Source organism: Xyrauchen texanus, chromosome 41, assembly GCF_025860055.1.
Source record: "Xyrauchen texanus isolate HMW12.3.18 chromosome 41, RBS_HiC_50CHRs, whole genome shotgun sequence".
NCBI classification, from domain to species: Eukaryota; Metazoa; Chordata; class Actinopteri; order Cypriniformes; family Catostomidae; genus Xyrauchen; species Xyrauchen texanus.
In genome coordinates this window covers 9,052,308-9,077,565 of record NC_068316.1, presented here as the reverse complement: position 1 = coordinate 9,077,565, position 25,258 = coordinate 9,052,308, and the positions used below count along the sequence as shown (strand labels likewise).

At 37.4% G+C, this 25,258-nt stretch overlaps 1 protein-coding gene across 3 annotated transcripts in view; it reads left to right on the top strand.

Annotated features, from left to right (window-relative positions):
- The window catches only part of ntng1a (netrin g1a), a 174,967-nt gene that overhangs the window by 13,728 nt on the left and 135,981 nt on the right, over nt 1-25,258 (top strand). For all 3 annotated transcript variants that reach the window (XM_052114047.1, XM_052114048.1, XM_052114046.1), the window contains exon 2: nt 13,206-13,957. In XM_052114047.1, the coding sequence (XP_051970007.1) occupies nt 13,712-13,957 (246 nt within the window). In that variant the 5' untranslated portion in view covers nt 13,206-13,711. The remainder of the gene's footprint in view (nt 1-13,205; nt 13,958-25,258) is intronic.

Sequence of the window (25,258 nt, the reverse complement as noted above, 5' to 3'; positions counted from 1 at the left end):
TAACATATGACATACATGACCAGTAGAAGGATGTATTAGTACAAATAACAAGAGAACACTCCACAGAAAAACAGTACAGACAATACATACAGACGATTTTCAATTCACAGTGAGCAAGATCTATGCTAAATGTAAACTACATATATTTTACTATTTACTATTTACTGTTGTGTAAGTTGCACATCTGCATATATTGAAGCGATGTAAGCTGTACATTGTGAGGTTGGATACAGTTTTCTTGTGCAAAAGAAAAAGGCAGGATTGTAGAGGCAACAGAATATGCATATTAATGTTTAAAATATCCTAGTGTATGGAAACAGTACATACACATATGTGTATATGGTGGTGGATCGCAAGAGAGGCGCAAGTAACGGTGAAGGTAAGAGTTGGAGCTGTCTGTGACGCTGATGGATGGAGAGGGAAGAGCAGGTAACATTAATGGATAGAAGAGGAAGACACCTAAAACAGTGACAGAGCCAGTGAAATCTGGCTGCAGCAGTGGCAGAATGAGTGATAGCCGAGTGAGAGCTGCCGTTGGCAGTGCCAGGTCAAGTAAGAGCTGCCAGTGGCAGTGGCAGGTCTCTGCCACTGTAAGATTTTACCCCCTCTACTAATTTGTTTTAATCTGTCAAAGTAGGCCACTTTATCGAATAGGAAAAACTCTGAATGGTTGAATACACTCTCTAAGACTGAATTAACCAATTGTTGTTTTAGTTGTGGCTACCAAATTCTGCTGGAATCCGATGTCTATTTTTTTTTAATTCCATCTGTTACTGTAAACACAGCTGATTTTAAAATTATATAATTTGTTGATTAATTACTAATTAATAATTATAATCTTGACTCTGTTTGCGCAATTAAAATGTTTAGGCTTATTTAAGTTTCCATTCAGATTTACACTGGCGGCCAAAAGTTTGGAATAATGTACAATATTATAATAATGTACAATCTTAAAATAATATAATGTATAATGTACTCTTATGGAAAGAAATTGGTACTTTTATTCACCAAAGGTGCATTCAAATGATCACAATGTATAGTCAGGACATTAATACGTGAAAAATTACTATTACAATAAAAAAAATATTTTTTTAAATACTTCAAAGGGTTCTCATCAAATATCCTCCACATGTAGCAATGAAAGTTTTGCAGATCCTTGGCATTCTAGCTGTCAGTTTGTCCAGATACTCAAGTGATATTTCACCCCACACTTCCTGTAGCACTTGCCAAAGATGTGGCTGTCTTGTCGGGCACTTCTCACGCACCTTATAGTCTAGATGATCTCACAAAAGCTCAATGGGGTTAAGATCCATAACAGTCTTTTCCAATTATCTGTTGTCCAATGTTTTTTCATTGCCCACTCTAACATTTTCTTTTTGTTTTTGTGTTTCAAAAGTGCCATTTTCTTTGCAATTCTTCCCATAAGGCCTGCACCCCTGAGTCTTCTCTTTACTGTTGTACATGAAACTATTGTTGAGCGGGTAGAATTCAATGTAGCTGTCAGCTGAGGACATGTCAGGCGTCTATTTCTCAAACTAGAGACTATGATGTACTTATACTCTTGTTTAGTTGTACATCTTGTCTTCCACATCTCTTTCTGTTATTGTTAGAGCCAGTTGTCCTTTGTCTTTGAAGACTTTAGTATACACCTTTGTATGAAATCTTCATTGTATGGCCTTTGTTCCTCAAAACAATGATTGACTGACAAGTTTCTTTTTTTGCCATTTTTGACCTAATATTGACCTTAAGACATGCCAGTCTATTGCATACTGTGGCAACTAAAAAACAAACACAAAGACAATGCATCATTTAACAACCCAAATAACTTTCAGCAGTGTTTGATATTATGGAAATTGATTTTCTAGTACCAAATTAGCTATTTAGCATGATTACTCAAGGATAAGGTGTTGGAGTGATGGCTGCTGGCCATATATATATATATATATATATATATATATATATATATATATATATATATCAAATAGTGATGGTGCTACGTTTTTTGTAACATCAGTAATGTCCTGACTGTACTTTGTGATCAGTTTAATGTCACTTTGGTGAATTAAAGTACCAATTCCCTTTCGAAATAGCAAAATCTGTAAATTATTCAAAACTTTTGGCTGCCAGCGTAAACCAAATAAACCAGAATAACCAAATACATTTTTTAAACCACATATAGATATTAACTGATTCTGATACCAGGTAATTAGATTCTGTAATGAAACATACAGTAAATTATTTTGTAGAAACATCTTTGCAGGATGTGCAAGCTAATTTGTTTTAATAAAAAAAAAAAAACTATGTTTATAATGCATTAATTTAACTTAAAAAGAACATCTAAAGACATTCAATAGGTAGAATCTTCATTTGAATCATGTTATGTCTCGAAATGTACTTTTGGTCAGTGGAGAACTGTTCATATTGTCAGTGGGGAAATTGTGAGGTATCAATCATAATCAGGATTTTATCATAGACATAATGTCTCAAATTAAGCCTCAGCATTCATTTCAGTCTAGTAAAAGAAAAATAACATGCGGTTGAGCTGTGGGCTGTAGTTCAGTGCAAAATATTTCTCAAGATCCCAAGATAATGATTTCAAGCTTCGTTCTCCTGTGGTATATTTTGAGCAGTCTGACATATTGCGATGAAAACTGAATGCGACAGCAGTCTTTTAGGAAAAGTATATTTAATAATGCATAACATGTTCCGATGTCGCAGCAAAGTGTGTGCTTTGAGTGGAGGGAGAGAAGGTCTTTGACAACACTGTTTTTATAGGGGCTTTTGTGTGTGGAGATTGACAAAAGAACCCCTGAAACTAAGCTGCATAACACAAATGGCATTGCTAGAGTCAAGAGTAGTGTTGGGTAAGTTTCTCTAAAAAAGTTATTAATTACTAACTACTAATAACATCTTCTACAGTTTAATTTGATTAATGTACTAATTACTCTATCTGAAAACTAATTGCATTACTTATTACTACTTTCTAAAACCCTTATCAACTTGGACCAGATGAAAAATACAAGGATAGACATTAAACTGTTCTTTTAATTCTTTCAAATAAATCATATAAAATCAATTAAATTATTAATGAAATGGCTAAAGAATTTAAGGGGGCAGCTTTAAATTAGAAAATATATATTTTAACATTAGACGCTAAATTTCGATTTTAAATTCACTATTGTTTTATATAATGCAATTACATGAGATGTAACTATAATTAAATTACAAAAAAAATAAGAGTAATGCCTTACCTTACTTTTTAAATAAAAAATAATTTAAATACAGTCATTCATTACTTAGTAATGCATTACACCCATCACTGGTCAAGAGTTACCCTGTCAAGCAGCCTGTGCTTTCACACATGAACAGAAAGTGATAGAACATGCAGAGGAGAGAGAAAGGAAGTGAAAGAGAGAGTGAGGTAGAGAGAGAATATAGAGCAATGGAGGGAGAAGTCAGACTTGTCTTTGAATCTGCGCTTAGGGAGATTCTTTCTTTCTGAGGCCAGGGACCTGTCTGCTGACAACAATCAGATTGCATCATGGGTCTGCCGGGTTGAGTTGCACTCATGGAGTGTAGACAAACCTGGGCTTTGATTTTGCGGTCTACTGACAGGCTTAATTATAAGCAGGCACGCTATTGCCCAACATATCGACAAAAGAAAATCTCACACACTATTAGAAGAGGCAACAACTTGAAGTGGATGGTTCTGCCATGGATAAGTCTGGATTAGAGCAGAGATCATCAGACTCTGTGGGTTTATGTGTTTGGCTGTCATGTTTAGGGAAAACGTGCTCACTCCCTGCTGCACTGAATGTTTATTTATGAGACCTGTCATATTGGCAGGCTGTTTATGTTAGAATCACTGATCCCGTGCAGGCAGTCGCAGAAATCTTGAGATGCTGCAAGAGCACATATCTCATCGAGCTTTGCACCTCTCTCTCTATCACAGACTGAGACATGAATGACAGAGATTAAAATGTGGCAATGAGACTAGGAATAGACAGGAGATGATGAGCAAAAAAAGAGAAAAAAGTAGACATATACAGTATCTGCTCTAGCAAGTCTAGTTTTATGCCAGAGCTTTAGATACGCAGACATGCTTCAGTGGCCCAGGGGACGAGATCGAAGTGGACACTTAAGGAAAGGATGGGTGTGCTTCACAGCAAACGAGGGACAATAAAATCCAAGCACTCCCTGGTCCCCTCAAGGTCATTTGGAAACAGTTAAATATTTTTCCGTTTAAATAATAAAATATAGTGCTAGCAGCAATCATTAGGGTCCAAGCATGAATGGCCTGGACATGGCCAAAATAATGTAATATGACACAATAGATCCTGTGGAAGCTGTGAACAGGAGCATGTATTTTATTAGAGTGACAACATAATGACAATAGAAGATGAAGAAGAATTAAAAGATAAAAGAATAGATTTTGGATTGCTAGACAACAGCACATTACAAGAGCAAAAAGCTAAGTCAAAGAGGATTTTTAAGGATTTTTAGACTTGGCCCTCCATCTAGTGGAAAAAATCGGCAAAACATCCATGATTTACCATGCATAATTAGATTTTGGATTGCAGGACAATTAAATCAGGAAAAACTTGAGGAAAACTTAAACAGATTTCATTGGGCTATTCATTTGTTGGATTGTTGTTGCTATTTGTTACTGCACATATATTAAATTGCAAGAGTTTCAATTCAGAGGATTTAATGGAATTTCTTAACTTGCTGCTCCATCTAGTGGAAAAAAAAAAGTACAATTAAAAGAAGTAATATTTTTATTTGCTGTTGACAAGAGGAAATTGATCAAATTTAGCACATGTCCTCTGACTATCCTGGTTTGTGTATTTTTTTAATTTTGTCATGCTTGTGCACACAAATAAAGGCATAGTAGTAACAGTTCAAACCAAATGAATCATTGGCTTATATCTTCTAAACGATTTGACATATATACAAAAAAAATGTTGTCTGGACAGTCTCTATATGAAACGTATAAATGTTCGAGCCATTCGGGCAAACGGCCCGAATGGGTTTTCAGAAAATTCTAATTGCCGTAATATTTTTCGGGGCAGAAATAAAATCGAACATATACGTTTTGTTTGTCTTAACTCAAGGAATCAGTGGAAATAAGATTGATTTTGATTCTAGCCCTTAAAGATAAGAAGTTATTAACAAAAATGTAAATTAAATAATTATAGCGCCACCTTGTGGACGATTTTCACAAAATTTGGTATACAGCTTAATTTTGGTGACCTGTAATTGCACCATATTTTGTTACAATCAAGCATTTGCAATTGAAGTTATTAGCTGCTGAAATTTATTGGCTGCTGGCAGCCATTTTTGTCGATTTGTCTAACAGTTTTTGTAATGATATGTTAAAAATCAAATCAAATCACTTTATTGTCACAGGACCATATACACAAGTGCAACAGTAGGTGAAAGTCTTGTGTGCAGTTCCGAGCAACACAGTTTCTGTCAGCTTGAACCAGTCTAACCAATCTTTGTTGAACTCTCTCATCAACAAGGTGTTTCCATCCGCAGAACTGCAGCTCACTGGATGTTTTTTTTTGTTTTTGGCAGTAAACTCTAGAGACTCTAGTTTTGTGTGAAAATCCCAGGAGATCAGCAGTTACAAAAATACTCAAACCAGCCAGCCTGGCAACAACTATCATGCCATGGTCGAAATCACTGAGATCAGATTTTTTTCCCCATTCTGATGGTTGATGTTAACATTAACTGAAACTCGTGACATGATTTTATGCATTGCACTGCTGACACAGGTGTACAGGTGCACCTAATAAACTGCTCAGTGAGATTAACTTTACATTTAAAAGTTTAGTTCGTGATTTTATCACACTGAAATCATGTGAACCAATGCACAAATTTGGTTTGAACTTTTTTTTTTGGGAGGGGGGTTATAGTATGAAGAATGTATATGTTTCCATTGATCATGGTATAAATATTGAAGGGGTTGTACATGCTTGTTTTGATTATTGTGGGGGATCTACACCCCTGATGTTAACTGGTATTGAACCTGCAATATTCCTTTAAATATAACATATGCTAGATAAGGTAATCAGACTCTTGCCCAGCTCTGTTAAATGTATCCTGCACGCTGTGCCAGCCACCCCCCACTCACCGGAGGCAGCAGAATAATTAGAGGACTCGTATATGGATCATGGAAAGTGATAACAAGCAAGCTTGTGTGATCTTTAATGTGCCCTAGACACATATCCTCACTGTATCTTTAATGGCTCATTACACTGTCCTCTTTTCCTCCTTCTTTCCCCTGTCTGTTACTTTTCTATTCGCTATCTGTTTTTCATGCCATCCTCAGTTGCTCTTTTACTGGACCTGCCTGGTGAAGCCCTGTAGTTTACTGTGTGTCTGTCAGGAGCTGAAGTCTGCATGATAAAAGTTACCCAATTTTTACCATTTCTGATTCCCTCCACCCTTGACATTACAGCCGGTAAAAAGGGCACACCCACCATAACCCCACGCTCACTCTTCCTGTCTTACTACTCTCGCCTTATGTCTTCTTTTCTCCCTCACTGTCTCCTCACTCAGTCCTTATTACATCTGGAGGATCTAATCAGGCCCTCCATCCATAGCACTGGATAATGGTCATTGTGATGGATGTGATGAGTTTTAATAGGTAATGGTCACACTTTATGATTCATAAAAAACGGACCTTTTCTAATTCTTCCTGTATTCATTTTGATTAAGCTATATGTTAAATTTGTAAGCCAAGCAGTGCAAAAAAAAAGGCTGCATGATAAATTATGTTTTTCCATTTATTTTTTGGCATTCCTTATTGCTTTTTTAAAGGTAGAATTCAGGGTTTAATTCCAGCTAATCTGCACTTTCAATGTTTAAATACATCTCTGTTATCCCACAATATTTGGACAGATTCAATTACAAAGAACGCTTTTTGTAATATTTGCACAAAAAACTCTTTTATTATTCTTTTAAATTGGCAGTTTTGGTCAACTCACCACATTCAGAAGCTCTTTTTTTAATGGAAATTATGCTCTATTTATACACGACCCCATTCAATTACCTTATTGGTTATTTCACAGCAATTGTGCAAATTATTCCATATCCACAAAATATTGTGTGAGTTTTACAAGTCCAGGTAAAAGGAGGCCAGTCACTGAGAGACACTGCTGTGATCTGACTCACCACCCTGCTCCTTTTAGGCCACACAAGGTTAATTGATCACTGTGGTGCTTGTGACTGGATGAGTGTGGGGTCAGCGGTTGTATTGACTAGAAAGACTGATTAACAAGCACTAAAATGCTCCACACCCCCACTTTCAGAACATTTGGTAAGTCGTCGTCAATTATCTCCCTGCCAGCCTCTATCAGGAAAAACTGGCAACCTTTGCTCTCCTCATTTTGTAGCTGTGCTGTGCGGAAAACGTGCTTTTGCCAAACGCACATGGACGAATCTAACTGCTCTGTATTGATTTCTCTTGGTGGACAGCCAAAGGGTTATGAAGCGAGTAAAAAGAACAAACATTTCATAGTAGAGAAATGATCACACATTGTGTGACAGGTATATTGATTGTCTGGAAAGCTAAATCTTCTGATAGCATAACACTGACTGCTTTTACATGTACAGCAAAACACTGATAACTCAAAAATCAGCTCATTATAAAACATTTACATACAAGCTCACACTGAATAAGCTGACAGAACGGCAATAACATTTTTACATTGAAATTACATACAAATTGAAATTGGTATGACATCTATGGGCTGAAATATGTGCCACTGAATTTGAACCATTTATATTTGAATTTGAATGGCTAAACTTGAATAATTGCATTGAAAAACTGAATTTGAATCACATAATTTGACATAATTTTCACATAGTTTAATTAAAATTGAATTTATTCAAAATCTGAATCTGAATTGTATCATTTGAAGTTGAATTTATTCGTTTGGAACTGAAGTCCAATAAAATTTGATCCTCACTGAAAATTAAACTCTCTATATAGCTTCACATTCACTTCTCACAATTCAGATTCAGTTCTCAAATTCAATTTCAAGTTACTGAGACAGACATCCGGGTAGTTGGAGGATGAAGGAAGAGCAATCGAGCGCAGATCGATAGATAGCGTTCATTGGCGCACAGGACTCCTCTTGGGCCAATCAGCACCAATGTTTTGGAGCACAGTACGTTACCCGCCATGAAACTATGGAATTACGATTGTGTCAATAATAATGAATGTAACTTTATAAAACTGAACGTGACTTTATAAAACTGAACGTAACTTTTTCAGAAACTATCAAAAATATTCCATTACAAAAGAAGAAAAACACAATTAAAATGAAAAAAAAAATGAACTCAGTTGCACGAATTTAACAGGCTCTTCAAATATGCTTCATTTTTTGTTAATGTTTTTCAAAGATTCGTTTTCGCAAATCGTGGATTCTGAATACATTGCCACAGATTTCGCTTACGCTTCGCAGTTTTTCGTTTGCTGTTTTGAGACAAACCTCTCGTGGGGGTGGGCTTAACAGTGATCTACTCTGATTGGATAGTGAGCTTTTGATGGACAGGTGCTCTCTGACCCGGATGTACAGACGTCACTCAGTGGCGCGCATATTGGAAAGCTCTTGCGGTGATTTGTAGTTATGCAATACGTCGTGCTTTGTTGTATTACTTACTAACAATATGTAAATAATATTTGACCTATAATTATATAATTTAATATTATATGAGACCTTCGATCATCTAATAATCGTCTTCGATCAGTCTGTAAAGATGAGCTCTCAGGAGAGACACGGAGAGGCATCATCTTCCTCCTCTTGTTTTTTATTTTTTGTAATTTTTTTTTTGTATTATTTTTTTTAATGCAAAGAACAGGAACATACAAAAGAGAAAGCATACGTACATCACATAATATCAACCAAAACAATAAAGAAGACAAAAATAAATAGAAAAAAATAATAATAATTAAAAAAAAAAAGATAATAATAATAATAATGTATATAACAATAAAAGAAGAGGTAGGGCCATTACATCACACAAAAATGTTCACATGAAGAGATCAAATGCAGTGCAGATTCTAACAGTCCTTATGGCTTTCTTATTAATAGATACTGAAATCAAATTTAGATAATTTTCTATTTCTTTTAAGAAGACAGAGAAGATAGGTTTACAGTTTAAAAATGTGCATTTGTGAATATAGAATTTGCTTAGGAAAATAATTAAATTAATAACAAAACAGACATTTTCGTTTGTGGGGTCTGAATCAAAATACCCAAATATAATGTTTCTCATATGTATTGAGAAGCCTGGCAAAATCTTACACTTGATAAAAACATCAATATCATTCCAGAGCTTCTGAGTGTAATGACACGACCAAAATAAATGAACCACTGTTTCATCAGAATTCACACAAAAAGAGCATGTTAGCTCAATGTCAGATTTAAATCTTTGTATAAATTTCTTAACAGGATAGAACCTGTGTATCAACTTAAAGGAAATTTCTTTCACTTTATTTGTGAGAATGAATTTCTGATGTAAAGACCACATTTTTTTCCAATTAAGGTTACCAAACAAATTATTCCAAAAGGAAATAACAGGTGGAACAGAAATCAAATCCTAAAGAAATAAAGATCTTATAGTTTTTAGCTTTCGACTCTGAAAAACAGATTTGACCAACAGAAGTATCACAAGGTTTAGGAAAGGATGCAGTAGATACTGGTGTGAAGTAATTACGGTTTTTAAAAAGCATACATAAACCAGAGGGAATAGCACCCATTACTGTAGCAAATTCTTTTGGGGTTACTGGTATTTGGTATTCAGAAAGAAATTCTGAATATCGGAATAAAAGACCTTGCTTATTAAACAAATGCTCCACTCCTCCTCTTGTCCTTCAAGGCAGCTTGAAGTAAGTTCGTGTTACTGAAGTAACCAATAACATCGATAAAAGTTTTATTCATTTAACGTTACAGTGTGCAACAGTTCTGGCTTTATTTTGCACATTTATTGTTTAACCACTTCAGCTCTGCAGGATATTTTGAATTTTTTAGAGAATTAGGCATATCTGAATTTAAAAGAGCATCCTGCCCACATACATTGGAGTAAATGGATAGAAATTGTCTAATTTTACAGAAAACACTCTAAATTTCAACACAGTGGTGGAATATTGCATATATTTTATTATATTTATTCACAATGTTTTGATAAACACATATAAAATATCATATTTTTATATATTTTTTAATAATTATTTTATTGTCATTCACAAGTTTGCAATGCACTGATGTCATGTCATGATGTTATGTAGTTTGATTGTTTGCTCTTTTGCACAGTTATTATATTCAAGGACGTGTCAATGTAGACAGAGCAGATATCAAACTGGTCTTTATTCTACAGCAAGGCAGAAATCTTGGTGCAGATGCTGCATCTGCTGCTGTACATAACAACCTTGAAATTCTTAACCAGTCACTCGGGAATACCAGCACAAGGCAGGGTCAGCAGCAGTCCGTTCAGCAGTCGGGGCAGAGTCACACAGTGGACCAAGATATGGCCAGGTTTCAGTTTTGCAGTCATGACAATGACAAAACAGCAACATTTTATTTAGCATGCATTTACAATACAACAATAAATTTGCAAAATAAAGCCAGAACTGTTGCACACTGTAACGTTACATGAATAAAACTTTTATCAATGTTATTGGTTACTTCAGTAACACGAACTTACTTCAAGCTGCCTTGAAGGACAAGAGGAGGAGGAAGATGATGCCTCTCCGTGTCTCTCCTGAGAGCTCATCTTTACAGACTGATCGAAGACAATTATTAGACGATCGAAGGTCTCATATAATATTAAATTATATCATTATAGGTCAAATATTATTAACATATTGTTATTAAGTAATACAACAAAGCGCAACGTATTGCATAACTACAAATCACCGCAAGAGCTTTCCAATATGCGCGCCACTGAGTGACGTCTGTCCATCCGGGTCAGAGAGCACCTGTCCATCAAAAGCTCACTATCCAATCAGAGTAGATCACTGTTAAGCCCACCCCCACGAGAGGTTTGTCTCAAAACAGCAAACGAAAAACTGCGAAGCGTAAGCGAAATCTGTGGCAATGTATTCAGAATCCACGATTTGCGAAAACGAATCTTTGAAAAACATTAACAAAAAATGAAGCATATTTGAAGAGCCTGTTAAATTCGTGCAACTGAGTTCATTTTTTTCATTTTAATTGTGTTTTTCTTCTTTTGTAATGGAATATTTTTGATAGTTTCTGAAAAAGTTACGTTCAGTTTTATAAAGTCACGTTCAGTTTTATAAAGTTACATTCATTATTATTGACACAATCGTAATTCCATAGTTTCATGGCGGGTAACGTACTGTGCTCCAAAACATTGGTGCTGATTGGCCCAAGAGGAGTCCTGTGCGCCAATGAACGCTATCTATCGATCTGCGCTCGATTGCTCTTCCTTCATCCTCCAACTACCCGGATGTCTGTCTCAGTAACTTGAAATTGAATTTGAGAACTGAATCTGAATTGTGAGAAGTGAATGTGAAGATATATAGAGAGTTTAATTTTCAGTGAGGATCAAATTTTATTGGACTTCAGTTCCAAACGAATAAATTCAATTTCAAATGATACAATTCAGATTCAGTTTTTGAATAAATTCAAATTATGTGATTCAAATTCAGTTTTTCAATGCAATTATTCAAGTTTAGCCATTCAAATTCAAATATAAATGGTTCAAATTCAGTTTCTGGTGGCACATATTTCAGCCCATAGACATCTAGGTCTGCCAATCGGGTTTGGCTTAAAGGAATATTCTGTGTTTAATACAGGTTAAGCTCAATCAACAGCATTTGTGGGATAATATTTATTGCCACAAAGATTTATTTCAATTCATCCCTATTCTTAATAAAAAAAAAAGCTAAATCAGGATTACAGTGTGGTACTTACAATGGAAGTGAATGAGGCCTATTTGTAGACGTTAAAATACTCACTGTTTCAAAAGTATAGTCACAAGATGTAAACTATATGTGTGTCAACATGAGTGTGATAAAATTGCTCAGTAACCATTTCTGTGTAAAGTTATAGCCAATTTTACAACTTTATTGCCATGACGATGTAATGTCAACAAACTCTATAATTACTGTAAATATGACGATTTGAACAAATGAAAGTTTTCTACAAATTTCTTTACTTGTTGAAGCTTTGTATTTTCAGATTTATCTGTCAATACACCTACAAATCCCTGAGATAATGAATTGCAGGACAATTGTCAATGAATAGAGAATTTATATATGTAGTCATTACAATAGGATTACAAAAATGAAAATAACTCAAATGAAGACCTTGAGGGGATGAATTTTCCTCAAGTGTGCTTGTCACTTTAGGGATCCATCAATAATTTTATCTCCAGACCAGGTCAACTAAAAGTGAAATATTCTATCAGTCTGAAGTCAGAGAAAAGTATCACTTACTTGCTGTTGTAAAAAGTATTTTCCTGGCAGTTAATTTCTGCTTCCTTGACTATAAGTGAAATTAGTAATGTCTGTCAAAACTGTATGAATTCATGAGGTGTTTGTGATATCTATGCACAATGCATGCTGTGAAATATTTAGATGGTGAGCCTCTTGTTCATGATAACAGGGGATAAGCATTATATTGTGCAAAAGAGGTATATGACATTATGTTTAATCTCCTTACACAACCAGTACACTAGCCTCTTTTAAGGGCTCCAGAGTTACTTTAGCTTGCTGCTGAGCAGCAGATAACATTTGTTTCTATAGTAACTTTTGTGAGAGTAACCTCGTGAGTTTGCTTCCTTTTCAATCATCAGCTTTGCACTCATGCTCTGAATTCTAACCTGAACTCTATATCTCCTGTAATTTAATTTAGTGTCATACATAGCCGTCAGAATATTCAGTATCAAAAGAGTGTTTTTAGAGGAAGGTGTGGCGGAAGAAAATGGAGCCGCAGGGGAGTATGGATAATGTTAGGAGATGAATGCATAAAATCATTTAAGATCACATTTTCTTTTATGGCCTTTTAGATATCTGATCTTTCTCTGTGACACAAACCAGACACCTGACTGGCACCACCTCAGAGGAGTTGGACTTATCACATAGCGTCTGCTAATTTCCCTGTGCTGTCAAAATCTACCCCCTAGCTGATATTCACCATCACCTCTCTCATTTTTCTTTGCAGAGTGCAAATGCCAAGCTGCAACAGAGGATGACTGACAGAAGGCAAAGCTGAGACGGCTGTCAGTCAACATCCAGCCAGAGAGGCGATTCTTCAGTGTGTTAGAAGCCTTGCTCTCTCTTCAGTCTGACCGTTCACTTTGTCTTCTCTGCCACTGCTTTCCTTATCTCTGCCGGCACCATCAACTCTGCCAGCAGCCCTGCCCCTTCCCAACGGACACAATAAAGACCAGAGGGCTGAGATAGAAGCATCAAGTCTCACTCTCAGCCCTGCCATCTTTAAACTCACCAACAGGAAGCTGGCATGCTGATGTACCTCTTTTGGCCCACACTCAGTAAAAGTTGGATTATTTTGTAAAATAGCCCAGATCTTGCACTCCTTCTCCCTCTATCTCTATCGCTCCCTGTTGTGTGCTATCTCTAGCATCTTTGAGAGGAAGAGAGCAGACAGATCCTTTACATCATAGTGAATAGTCTATTAGAGGGGCGGCCCACATAAAGGAGGAAGCCATGCGTTTCCCGTTGCTGTTGACACTGCAGGCATCATGGCTGACTGTGTGTCAGACCACGCAACACTATCCCACAACTTGGGGACACTACGACTTGTGCAAATCACAGGGATACACAGACGAGGGCCTGACCTGGTATTACATGGCCTGCCAGCCCGAAGCTGCTGACATGACCAAGTATCTAAAAGTGACCCTTGACCCACCTAATATCACCTGTGGAGACCCACCTGAGACCTACTGCACCCTGGTGAGTGAATCAATAATATCAATTATTTCATCTATACTTCCCTGCAAAGGCAAAATGCAGAATTAGGGCTGATTCTACATTCTGTCCTGTGACATATGGCTTTGGCTCAACTGTGCTCAGGTTCAGAAAGCTGTGTCAGACTGCATTTTGGCCTTTCAGGGGCCATTTCATCAAATTAACTAGTTGTTTGTCCTCTAATTTAATTTCTCCAGCTTCTCACAATGGAGTTGTATCACCTGCTTGTGTACATATGCTTCCTTTTTGTACAAACACTAGCTCAGTGTGGATTTACATTTGATGTGCAAATATATTTATAATCCCACATGCACATTTTTACTGAGGTTTAATAGTTTTGAGTTTGTGGGATGGATCTGTGTTCAATCAAAAACCAAGAAGGACAGAGATGCTCACAAGCACCTGACAAAGTCAATTTAATTCAGTTATTTTCCACACATCACTTCTGACCTGTCTTCAGCATTTATGCCATTAGAAAAATTAATAAGGAATATTAAAGCTGAAATCTCTGTTAACGTCAAATTTAACCTAAATTGTGTCTACTTCCTGTGCTGGGTCACTGATGGTTTCAATTTATATGGTTATTAATTATCTTATTTCAGCTTTGGTGGAAGCCTTCATTAGATGAACAAAATGCTGTCTGTCATTAGCGGTGAAAATAGAAGTGAATAAAGTGTAAGAGATAGAGGGAAAGGGGGAGATAGGAGGAGCCATAGAGAAAGATATTGATGAAAGGAGCACTCAAAAATTAGGCTTTCTTTGAAGAGGAGAGCTGTGCATCTTTAAGAGCAATTCTAAGTGTTTAATAATAATAATTAAAAAAAAAAAACGGCATTTATGTACTGTTCCTTTGAAACTCACAGATTAGTTTATGGTTATCCATGTCACTGGATTTAGAGATGTGTGTTGTTAAAGACTCATCCATGCTTCCTCTTTTAGTACAGGTTCAGAGAGAGAGAGAGAGAGAGAGAGAGAGAGAGAGAGAGAGAGAGAGAGCAGGCCTGCTTATAGTATTTAAGGGGTAAAAATAACAAGGGGAGGGTGGCAGGCCAATAAGAGTCTGTTGAGTGACAGAGGACCTAATATCTGGCGTGCGGGGAGTAAAAAGTGAATTATTCAGTGTGTTTTGTCGCTAATGTGTTTTATTCATAGGATACATTATTCAGAGCCATATCTGGGAGGCACTTTTGAAAATGCTGACTCCCTTTGATAGATTCCCAAGGTTAGAGCAAGGGCTGTTATCCATTTTAGAGGGTCACTGTCACAATACGGCTCTGCATTCTGGTTTCCCAAGGGCCCTGAGTGCAAACATCTACACATAATTTCACCCCAGCCCATCAGTCCCATTATTATTGCAGTACTGCAGACTGACCAACAGCATTCGAGCCTTCACCGTATTCATGCCTGCCTTCATTCCAGGCTTCGTAATTGGCCTGTGGTTGTAAAATCTGGCTGCGGTGGTCATGAGAGAAATACAGTTTGCAGTTGCGACAAACTCGATTTTACAGTTGAGTACACTCTTAGGCCATGTTTACATCAAATATTTATTGTAAAAATACTTCTCTTATCATTATGTCATCTGGCCTCCACATTGTTTAGCCCCAGAAATTGCCTGTCCAGCCTTGAAACTGGCTCGGTTTTCATCCAGTGCATCGAGGCAGATCAATTTCTGAGCTGTTAGCCATGAATTGGCAGTAGGCATTACAGAGACAATGCCAATAACAGTTTTTATGATGTCTGTAATCATTCTTTTATTTCTGGCTATTGCCATTAGAGTGCTTTATGCAAAAGCTCAATCTTTGGTAATTGATTTCTACTCAGGCTGGCCATGGGCTTCTCTCTTTCCTTCTCTTCTCCTCTCACTTGCTGAGACTGCTGGGCTGTTTCCTCTGAATAGACCTGTAACAGAGGCAGACAGAGATCCTGCTTCAGGCTGGAGAGAGCCAAGCACCTGAGAGGCCTATCCCTCTCGAAATGCTTTACCATGCAATCTTAATTGCAGGGCGCTGGACAGATCCATTTGTGAAAAGCGTTTATTCTGCCATGGGGGATGACCATCTCTATGGCGAAAGCTTGACCCTCAGAAGCCTACAACACATACTGTAATAATGCCCCCTCAGCCTGGCTGACTGAAGCTTGTACCGCAGACAATGTTTTTTGTCGATTAATGTTTTGTGACTTCGGTGTCAGTATTGATGTTGGCCAATAAATGCCACTGATCGTTCTAAATTACCCTCCAATCATGTCATTAGCATACTTTATCTGCAGGGCACAATAAAACTATTATGCTTACCTGCATTGAATGCTACAATTGCAGCCTGATTTCATGAAAATTTTGTGACTGTGGCATAATATTTGCAAAATGAAAATGCATGATTTGTTACACGTGTCATGGCAGTTCAGAGGTGAAATGTCCACTTTGTGACCCCAAAAGCGAGATAAATTATCTCCCAAACATATGAGGTTTTTAAGGTTAATGCTCTATCTAGTTTTAAATCAACATAACTTACCTCCCTACTAAGACTGAACGATTTAGACAAAAACATCTAATTGCGATTATTTTGAAAAAATGTGCAATTGCGATATGATAAACATAAAACAAAAAACATGTGTGATTCCTTTTAACCAATATTAAACCATATTTTGCCATGCTTTATTGCCTTAATTAAGGGTGTTCACACTTGAGTCCTCTTAAAAAAATAATTAAAAAAATAAATAAATAAAACAGTGAAATATTTTTTTTTAGAATAATATTAAGTTAAGAAATTGTTATAGAAATGTATTATTGTATAATAATAATGATCATTATCACTATAATAATGTATTATTATTATTATGATTTAATATTAATGAATTTATTTAATAATTTCTTAACTTACTATGCAGTTCTGGTAAACCCTCAAGCCTTTATTTTGGTGGAAGCTTTTATTTAGAAAACTGAAGGGACGTTTATGTTGTTTAAAGTTGAGTTGACAACAGCCTTTTAATGCAGTGAAATACTCTCATCTGCCTTGTTGTCAATGTAAACCAGCTCTCATTGGGTTATTTTTTTATGTATATAGTAAATTGTAGCAGCCAAACATAGAGGTATGGGAAATTATGCAAATGTGCAATTAATGTAAGTCTTGGGAACTTAAAATAATGTGCTCAGTGCACTTTAGCACACCTAACTGAACTCAGAGCACATCTGTCACTCAGGGTACCAGATAGATAGAGTTTGTGTGTATGGAGCACAGAACCACTCTAAGACCACATGTGTAATACAATGATCCCATTTATATGTATTTAAGAAAGCACTAAAGAGACAAAACAGCCATGCACATAGGTGAAACTATCTATTTATTTAATTAAATCTCAGCCATCACAGATTGAGAATCGCACTGGGTCATATCGTGATTTCTATTTTATTTTGGTTAATCGTTCAGCTGTACTCCCTACCCTAAACCTAAAAAACAAGCCAGATATGTCTTATGCCATTTTCACACCTAGTTCGTTTGAGCACTCCAAGCACTCTCAGAGCAGTATAATGTGTATATGTGTACAACCCAAGTGGTCTCAGACCCCCCTAAAAGGACCCAAAAGTGAATCAGATCACCTCAGGAGGTTGTGCAGGATGCAGGCTTGATGGTTCCTCGAGTTGATGGTTTTCAAGTTGCAATCAATTTCTTCCATGTTGAATGAAGAAATTAGAATGAACTGGGGTGTTCACTGACTCTATGGTCGAGGTAGTTGCACATGGCTTGAGGTGTTGAGGCCTGCCGGCCTCGGACCGGATGGTCCCAGTCACACACGAACAGCAGCAGAGGGTCAGGGGAAAGAGCCAGGGGAAAGAGAGAGATTAAGAGGCGGGACATGTCTTCTGCTGGATGTTCCTCCTCTCGAGTCTGGCTTGACCAATGAGTAAGGTGCAATTTCCAGGCGGGAAATGTTCCTTTGTTTGGAAGCTGACTCATTTGCATGATTGGGGTTAGTTCAAGCCCCTTTATGCTCTGATTAATATAGCAAGCATTTGATGCCTGCTGTCAGAATTATATATATACCATTGTGCAGGATGTCACACAAGGATTAATTTGGTAGGAAACATGATACTATATAATTTTACATTAGCTGGTAGTCCTGTCATAAGTCATGCATAAAACAGTATACAGTACAAAAACTCGACTCTACTTTAAAAGACAGTAATGATCGAATGTCCTGGGGATACACATGTGAATTTATAGACAGTTTGTCTATAATTTAATGAAGAAAAGTCTGTTGTTCTGGGCTTTGAGTACATTTCTTAGTGGGGGAAAGATTGCCCTGGCATGCATCTGTGTCTGTGGAGTGGAATGCATGGCTGGACTGGGAAGAGAAATCGGCCCTGGATTTTACATAGCATCTTCACTGTCCTTTTCTGCAAATCGCGGTGCCGTTTTGTGGTCACTTTGGCATAACGCAGCAGCTCATTCTTTTATCGCGGCACTTTCGGCCCGTTTTGCGGCAGACTCACCGGCCCGCTCGGTTCTCCCGATGGCCAGTCGGCCCCTGATCAGCCCCAAAGTGCGTCGACCAACCGGAAAAATGCCCAGTATGCCAGTTTACCAGTCCAGCCCTGGCTCCCTCTTTGAACGATCACTGTGACTGCAAGAAAAAATTATTTCCGGTGCTATGCAACTATTTGCTCTTATAATTCTTTTTTTTCACTTTGAAGCTTATGAGATAAATAATAAGATCACTAGTTAAAAAAAAAACTTCAGAATCAATATTTTTAAGTGAATGAAATATTCTTGTCAATATTCTTGTTACCACATCAGTATCGGAAGTATCGATACTTTAGTATCAATCCTCCCATCCCTACGACCAGCCCAACGGGAAATATTGCAGTGCTCCCTATGGCGGTCCATCCATGCTTTTGGCTCACATGTCAATTTGCATGTTCGTCTGTACTCGTACCTTGGTCTATTGCATCGCAAGTGCAAGTTGGGCTACTTGATCGCACTGAAATAAGCTTGTAGATGTAGTTGCGCTATAGTAACGTTTTTTTGATGTCACAAGATAGCATTGTGTAAGGAACGAAGCGAAAAGTAATTATCGGTTTATGAACCGATAATCTGCCATTTTACCTGTGATTTGAGTGAAAGGGATTATAAATCGTTGTTGTAGTACCTCTAGTGTTTTTTCCACAATGAAACTGTCACGATACGTACAACGAGCCACGTAAAAATCATCTTGCAAAAACACTTTACCATCTTACCAGCATCTGCCATCTCCTTGAGCATATCAAAAAAGTTGGCCTTGTATTTAACCTCTTGAAATTCTCTCATGTTATACCTCAGGTCTCTACACTGACTGTCAGTAATTGCTCAAATTAATTTAAGACACTTTCAGGCATACAATTCTGCAGTGGTATTGGCCGCCACCACCTTCAGTCTTTAATCAAATCGTATATACTAGCTTTGCCACTGCTTTCAGCCATTTCTGTCACCTTGCACCCCCATCTTTCCTTGTAGGTTCACACTAATCAAAGTCTGGAATTTTTTTTCACACTTGTTCCTCATTGGTGGAATGAACTCTACCAATAGCTACTAGAACAGGCAGTTTCGAACTAAATTTTTTTTAAAGATACACAAAAGTAGTAGTGGTTTTAATAGCTTAAAATGTATATAATTGAAACGGCATATTTGCATATTCATCAGTCATGTGGCATCATAGACAGTTCAGAGAGAAGCTCTTCAGAAATATAATATCCTTTCAAGACATCTCCTTTCACCATGTAATGTAATTTGGCCAGGAATAAAATAATAGAATGAGAGACCAACTGTGTAACCATCTGGTAGCTGTGCAGTGTGTAAAGAGGCGCACTAGCGACTGGTGCAAGAAGCTGTAGAGTTTAGCCTTCTTGTTAGCATGCCCGCCTCCCATGCAGAAGATCCCGGTTCAAATTCCGCTTGGAGCAGGTCGGGCAGGACCAGTTACAGTGGTGCCATGACCCTGATGAGAGTGAGGTTTAGGGGGGTGAGTGTAACGGGCTGTGCTGTGTGTAATCATCACTCCCCTAACCTCACAAGGTAGGCTAGTGACTGATGCTAGAGACTGTAGCCTTTAGCCTCCTTGTTAGCGCAACTGCCACCCATGCTGGAGATATCGGTTCAAATCCTGCTTGGAGTGGGCCAGGCAGGACCGGTTACACTTTCTTACAAGGAGAATTCAGCAATTACACATTTGATAAATGAAAACTAGATTGTGTTTTAAACATGATAATGGCTTTAAGCTAAATATTGTCCCACTGTGGCATTACTCAAACGTTCATTATTCTATAAAGTGGTGAAGCTTTATTTGTATTTTGATATATAATTCTGACCTTTTCCTGCATATTTCTGCATGATATTGCAGAGCTCAGGGAGTGATGGAAGACATTTTGGTTCATCAGCCTTCTCTCAGAGTGGTGCCATTCCTCAAGTGGCTTTGCATTGACATTTCAGTGAGATTTGAGTGTGCTGTCAGCTACAATATGCCTCCTCTCATATTTAAATGTGCGTCTCAATGAAACCCAAGGGGAAAAGACTCCTGCCAATACAGTGTAGACTCAGACAAATGGTGACATTCGACTTTAATCAAATAGTTTATTAATGCCAAATTCATGCTGAGAGAGTGAACAAAACCAGGAAAAAGCAGCTTTTTCAAAAGTGCTGACTTTCATGAATGGACAGTGGCAAATATATTCATTTTAACACTATTGAAATATAATTACTTTTTCAGTAGAGCTGTTAAACATCTGAGGTGTTCTGCTGCATGGTTGATATATACATTATATACATTAGGGCTGTCAATCGATTAAAATATTGAAAAATATAAAATTAATTACATGGTGTCCCGATTAATTAATCACGATTAATTGCATTTAATCTCATATACAAATATTTGCTGAGAAAGCCCCACATATAACAATAATTCAATACATAATGATGAAATAATTATACATAGTTATCTTTAAATATTACACAAATTATATATATATATATATATATATATATATATATATATATATATATATATATATATATAAAAACTAGATATTCCCACATGTTTTACAAACTAATGATGCATCCAGTGTTATACACACACCAAAACATCATTTGTTAAGGATGATTGGTGATGATCAGACATTTCATATTTGAATGAGTGGTTCTTGGCAGAATAACATGATAAAATAGGCAGAAGATTAAAGCATTATAGTTTTTCACCGCTCTCAGTCAAACCTCTGCTGGTCCGGAGCTGGATCTGGCAAGCTCTGATAACCTAAGGATATGTATCCCGAGGATGAGACTAGATATGTTACTAGAATAATATTAGCATATATGCAATTCACTTTAAAGCAGAGTTACAGAATATGTGAAGTGTTTCTGGATCCGACATACCTGACTAAACAGCATAACTATGGATTAAGGGGATAAATTAGGTGTATGACTGGCTGAAGAGGTGAGTCTAAACTGAGAGAGTGTGTCTGTGTCCTGAACAATGTTAGGAAGGCTATTCAATAGTTGAGGAGCCAAATAAGAAAAATATCATATATACAGCTCAGGTCTACCACAAAAACTTATCCAATTGTCTTTAAATCCTATGCTATTCTCCGGACATCACTCAGACTCAGAAAATCATCAACTATCTATTCTACATTAAGCATTATCCAGCACTTTTAAATTTGCTCTGATGTTAGGTGCTCAGCGGCTATACTACTGAATTGGTAACCTTTTTGTGTGCTGCGGGGTCTCTATTGACAGAACCATGGAGTGCACATGGCTCGCTGCATTGGCCACAACTGAAACAGTATCTAATGGCTTCTCTTTCACTCTGACCTCCATTAGTGTTCGGATGCTTGTTTCTAACTCAGCAATCATCTCCGTCACCCTAACTAATTCCTTACATTTATCAAATGTGAATTCTTTTACAGCTGACAGTTAAAGCTATGCAAAACACGTGGCATGCAGTGCAGGTGACGATTACATGTGATATTGCTATGACTTATCACACTTTATGTTTAGTATGTGGGTTGCATGCACATTAGTCACCTTATTAATATTTATTATGTAAAATAATCTGTCAGTCTAAAGTCTTTCACATGGAAATGCCCAGGCATTTGTCCTTGTTACAGAACACACAAGATCACTTTACCCATGACTTTAAAATATGGTGAAACAATTTTTTTTTTTTTCATATTCACCTCCGACGGTCAGTCGGTGATATCTCTCCAGGTCTACATCTGCTGTTACAGGAATTAATATTTCCTTCAGTAGATTCTTCCTGTTCTATCTAAACTCCATCAGGACATGGATTAAGTGCCCACATGCTGTTACACCATGATAAAGGAAGTATTTCCCAATGATGCCATCCCATGATGTATTCTGACAACTTTTCAACAGTTTTTTTTATACCTGCCAAAAAAAGGACTAGAATGAAGAGTATAACAGAACAAGTCAGTGTAAATGTCACATTATATTATACATTAAAACTAAAGCCAATGTCACACCAACACACACAGATATTGGATCATTCTCTTTTTGTCCTGTGAATGTTGGAGGATGTTCAGGGTGTGTACGCTGGCACCTCAATGATTTTAACGTTTATCCTGATGTTTACCATCACAGAACGGCACAGAGAAAAGATGACTAGCAAAAGCTGTTCTACTCAAAAAGCATAACCTTAACCGTAGCTCAGCGAGTATTGATGCTGACTACAACCCCTGGAGTCTGGGTGTGCTGAGTGACTCCAGCAAGGTCTCCTAAGCAACCAAATTGGCCCAGTTGCTAGGGAGGGCAGAGTCACATGAGGTAAACTCTCGTGGTCGTGATTAGTATTTCTCACTCTCAGTGGGGTGCATGTTAAGTTGTGTATTTATCGCGGAGAGTAGCATGAGCCTGAACATGTGGAGTCTCCGTGGTGTCATGCACAACGAGTCACATGATAAGATTGGTGGTCTCAGAAGTGGAGGCAACAGAGACTTATTCACCACCACTGAGAATGAGGTGAGTTAATGTGCCACCACAAGGACCTACTAAATTAGTGGGAATTGGGCATTCCAAATTGGGAGAAAAGGGGATTAAAAAAAAATACATTACCTTAAATAATGGCAACATTTCGGAGGATGTCATTTTCCAATATTCTAATGCAGAATTAGAATATTGGAAAATCATATTGTCTGGTCTGTAATTTACTCTGTGAATACATCCCACTAGAGCTCTTGGTTTGCAAATAATGAGAGCACAGTCATTTGGATTCCAGTTTATATTTCTATTACACAGATAATTTTCTTTAATGTATTCTAGAGCCTGACTGATATGGGATTTTTGAGGCCGATACAATACCGATTTTAGAGGGGGGCATTTACAGATACCGATATCGTGGCCGATATAGTTCATTTTTGAGCTGGAATGAAAACAGACTTTTCTATGTGGATTTTGCACCAATATGACTATGCTAAACTTCTCAGAAGGCTGTTGAAAACCAGACTTTTAAATATATCATTTTGTAAATTCAACGACAGTTCAGTTGATGGGGGTACCAAACTGCAAATCCTGAATAAAACAGTTTGGCGAATACATGTTTACACATTTGCTTCCACTCAGCTGACAAGCAATGAAAGTAGCTATGTGATTAGCTAGTTAGCTATAAGCTCGTTGTCATGGAGAGTAAAAGATGGACGTTGTTTATTTACATTTCAGCATTGCGTCTCACCAACTAGGTAACAACGAAGTTTGAAATCAACACTCAGCAGACACAATCCACCACCGCACCGTTTTTCTGATGAGCTGCGCATATCGTAAAACATATACGCCGATACCGATATGTGTGAAGGCTAATATATATGCATGTAGGCTAATATCGGCCAACTAAAAATCGGTAGGGCACTAATGTATTCCATTTGACTAAGGGCTTCTTGACTAAGAACTAACAGCTTCTTCTAATAGCTTCTTTTCTCTCTGCCTCTCTAAAGCAAGACCAGACTAAATCACTCTCCTGGTAATGGGACTGTGGAGAGCAGGGTTGGCCGCTCGGCCCGCCCCGCTCTCCACAGGGGCTTTTGTTGGTTTCCACAGTTCACGCATGGAAAACTCTAAACCTTCTCTGTAGACGCCTTCTAAGATTAGGCAGAATTCTGTAGTAACCTATCTGAAACGGGGTTCTGGATCCATTTCTTTTTAATTGCTGCCTCTGCCTTTAGGTTACAGATCCTTCCCCTCCCTTTTTATTCATCCCTCTCGTACACCCTTTCTATCTTTCTGTATTTATTGTCAATCTCACTCTCTGTGTTAATAGCACCAGTATGCTCTCATTGGCTGCATGGACATGGTGACTTACGCAATTTGTAGAGCATCAGAAAACTGAAAACGTTGCAAAAAGGAAATTATTTAGTAAGAGCCAGCCAATAACATCTAAAGACACGTTAAATAAAGACACATGGATAAAACAGACACAAACACAAACATACACAGCAGCAAAGATACCACTGATGATTTACCAACAGTATGAATCATCCTGTGTGGAGTAGGAGGGCTTATGGCATTGCAGAATTAGATCCATGAAGGCCGGTATCATTAGTGATTTTGCACTGGTACACTGGGGTTTACAGAACCTGATACGCTACTCCACCTCTCTAGCACACGGGCCACCAATTCCAGCCACATTAACGGCCCTTTGTACTGTATGTGTTTGTGTGTGAGTGTGAAGGCATAGAGAGATTAATGAGTATGTGCAGTTTCTAGATGTCAAAGCCATTTACTTATTGGAGAAAGACAGAAAAAGCTGAGTAAATTAAGGACCTTATTGATAATTTTTATTTTATTTCATACGGTTACACTTTCTGACAGAGGTGAAAGGGATTTATTAAAAAATAAAAAGAGAAAGCACAATTTAAGTAATCGCTCTCATTTTCACTCTCTTTCATAAGGGTTGTGCAGGATGGATTAATAGGGCTATTCATTTTCAAGAAGAGGAAAGAAAAGGAAAAAGCTGTCTTTTCAAGGGATAGTGGGTGATGAGGAAAGGGCTGAGGAGGCTTTTTGCAGGCCTTGAGGGCTGGATCTCTCTTACTGAGGGCTGTTTTAAGACAGAAAGAATGAGAGAGAGGCTCTGGCCCCCAGACAAGCCTCCTCATTTCAGTGATTGACAGATCAAAAATGCAATGATCTGTTATGTCTGTCCCAGGCAGTGCCAAGAAAATTCTAAATCAATAACAATGAAATCAGAACTGGAAATCAAATGCTTAATATTTCCCTAGAGATTCTGTGCAAAATGACATTTGCTTTTTTT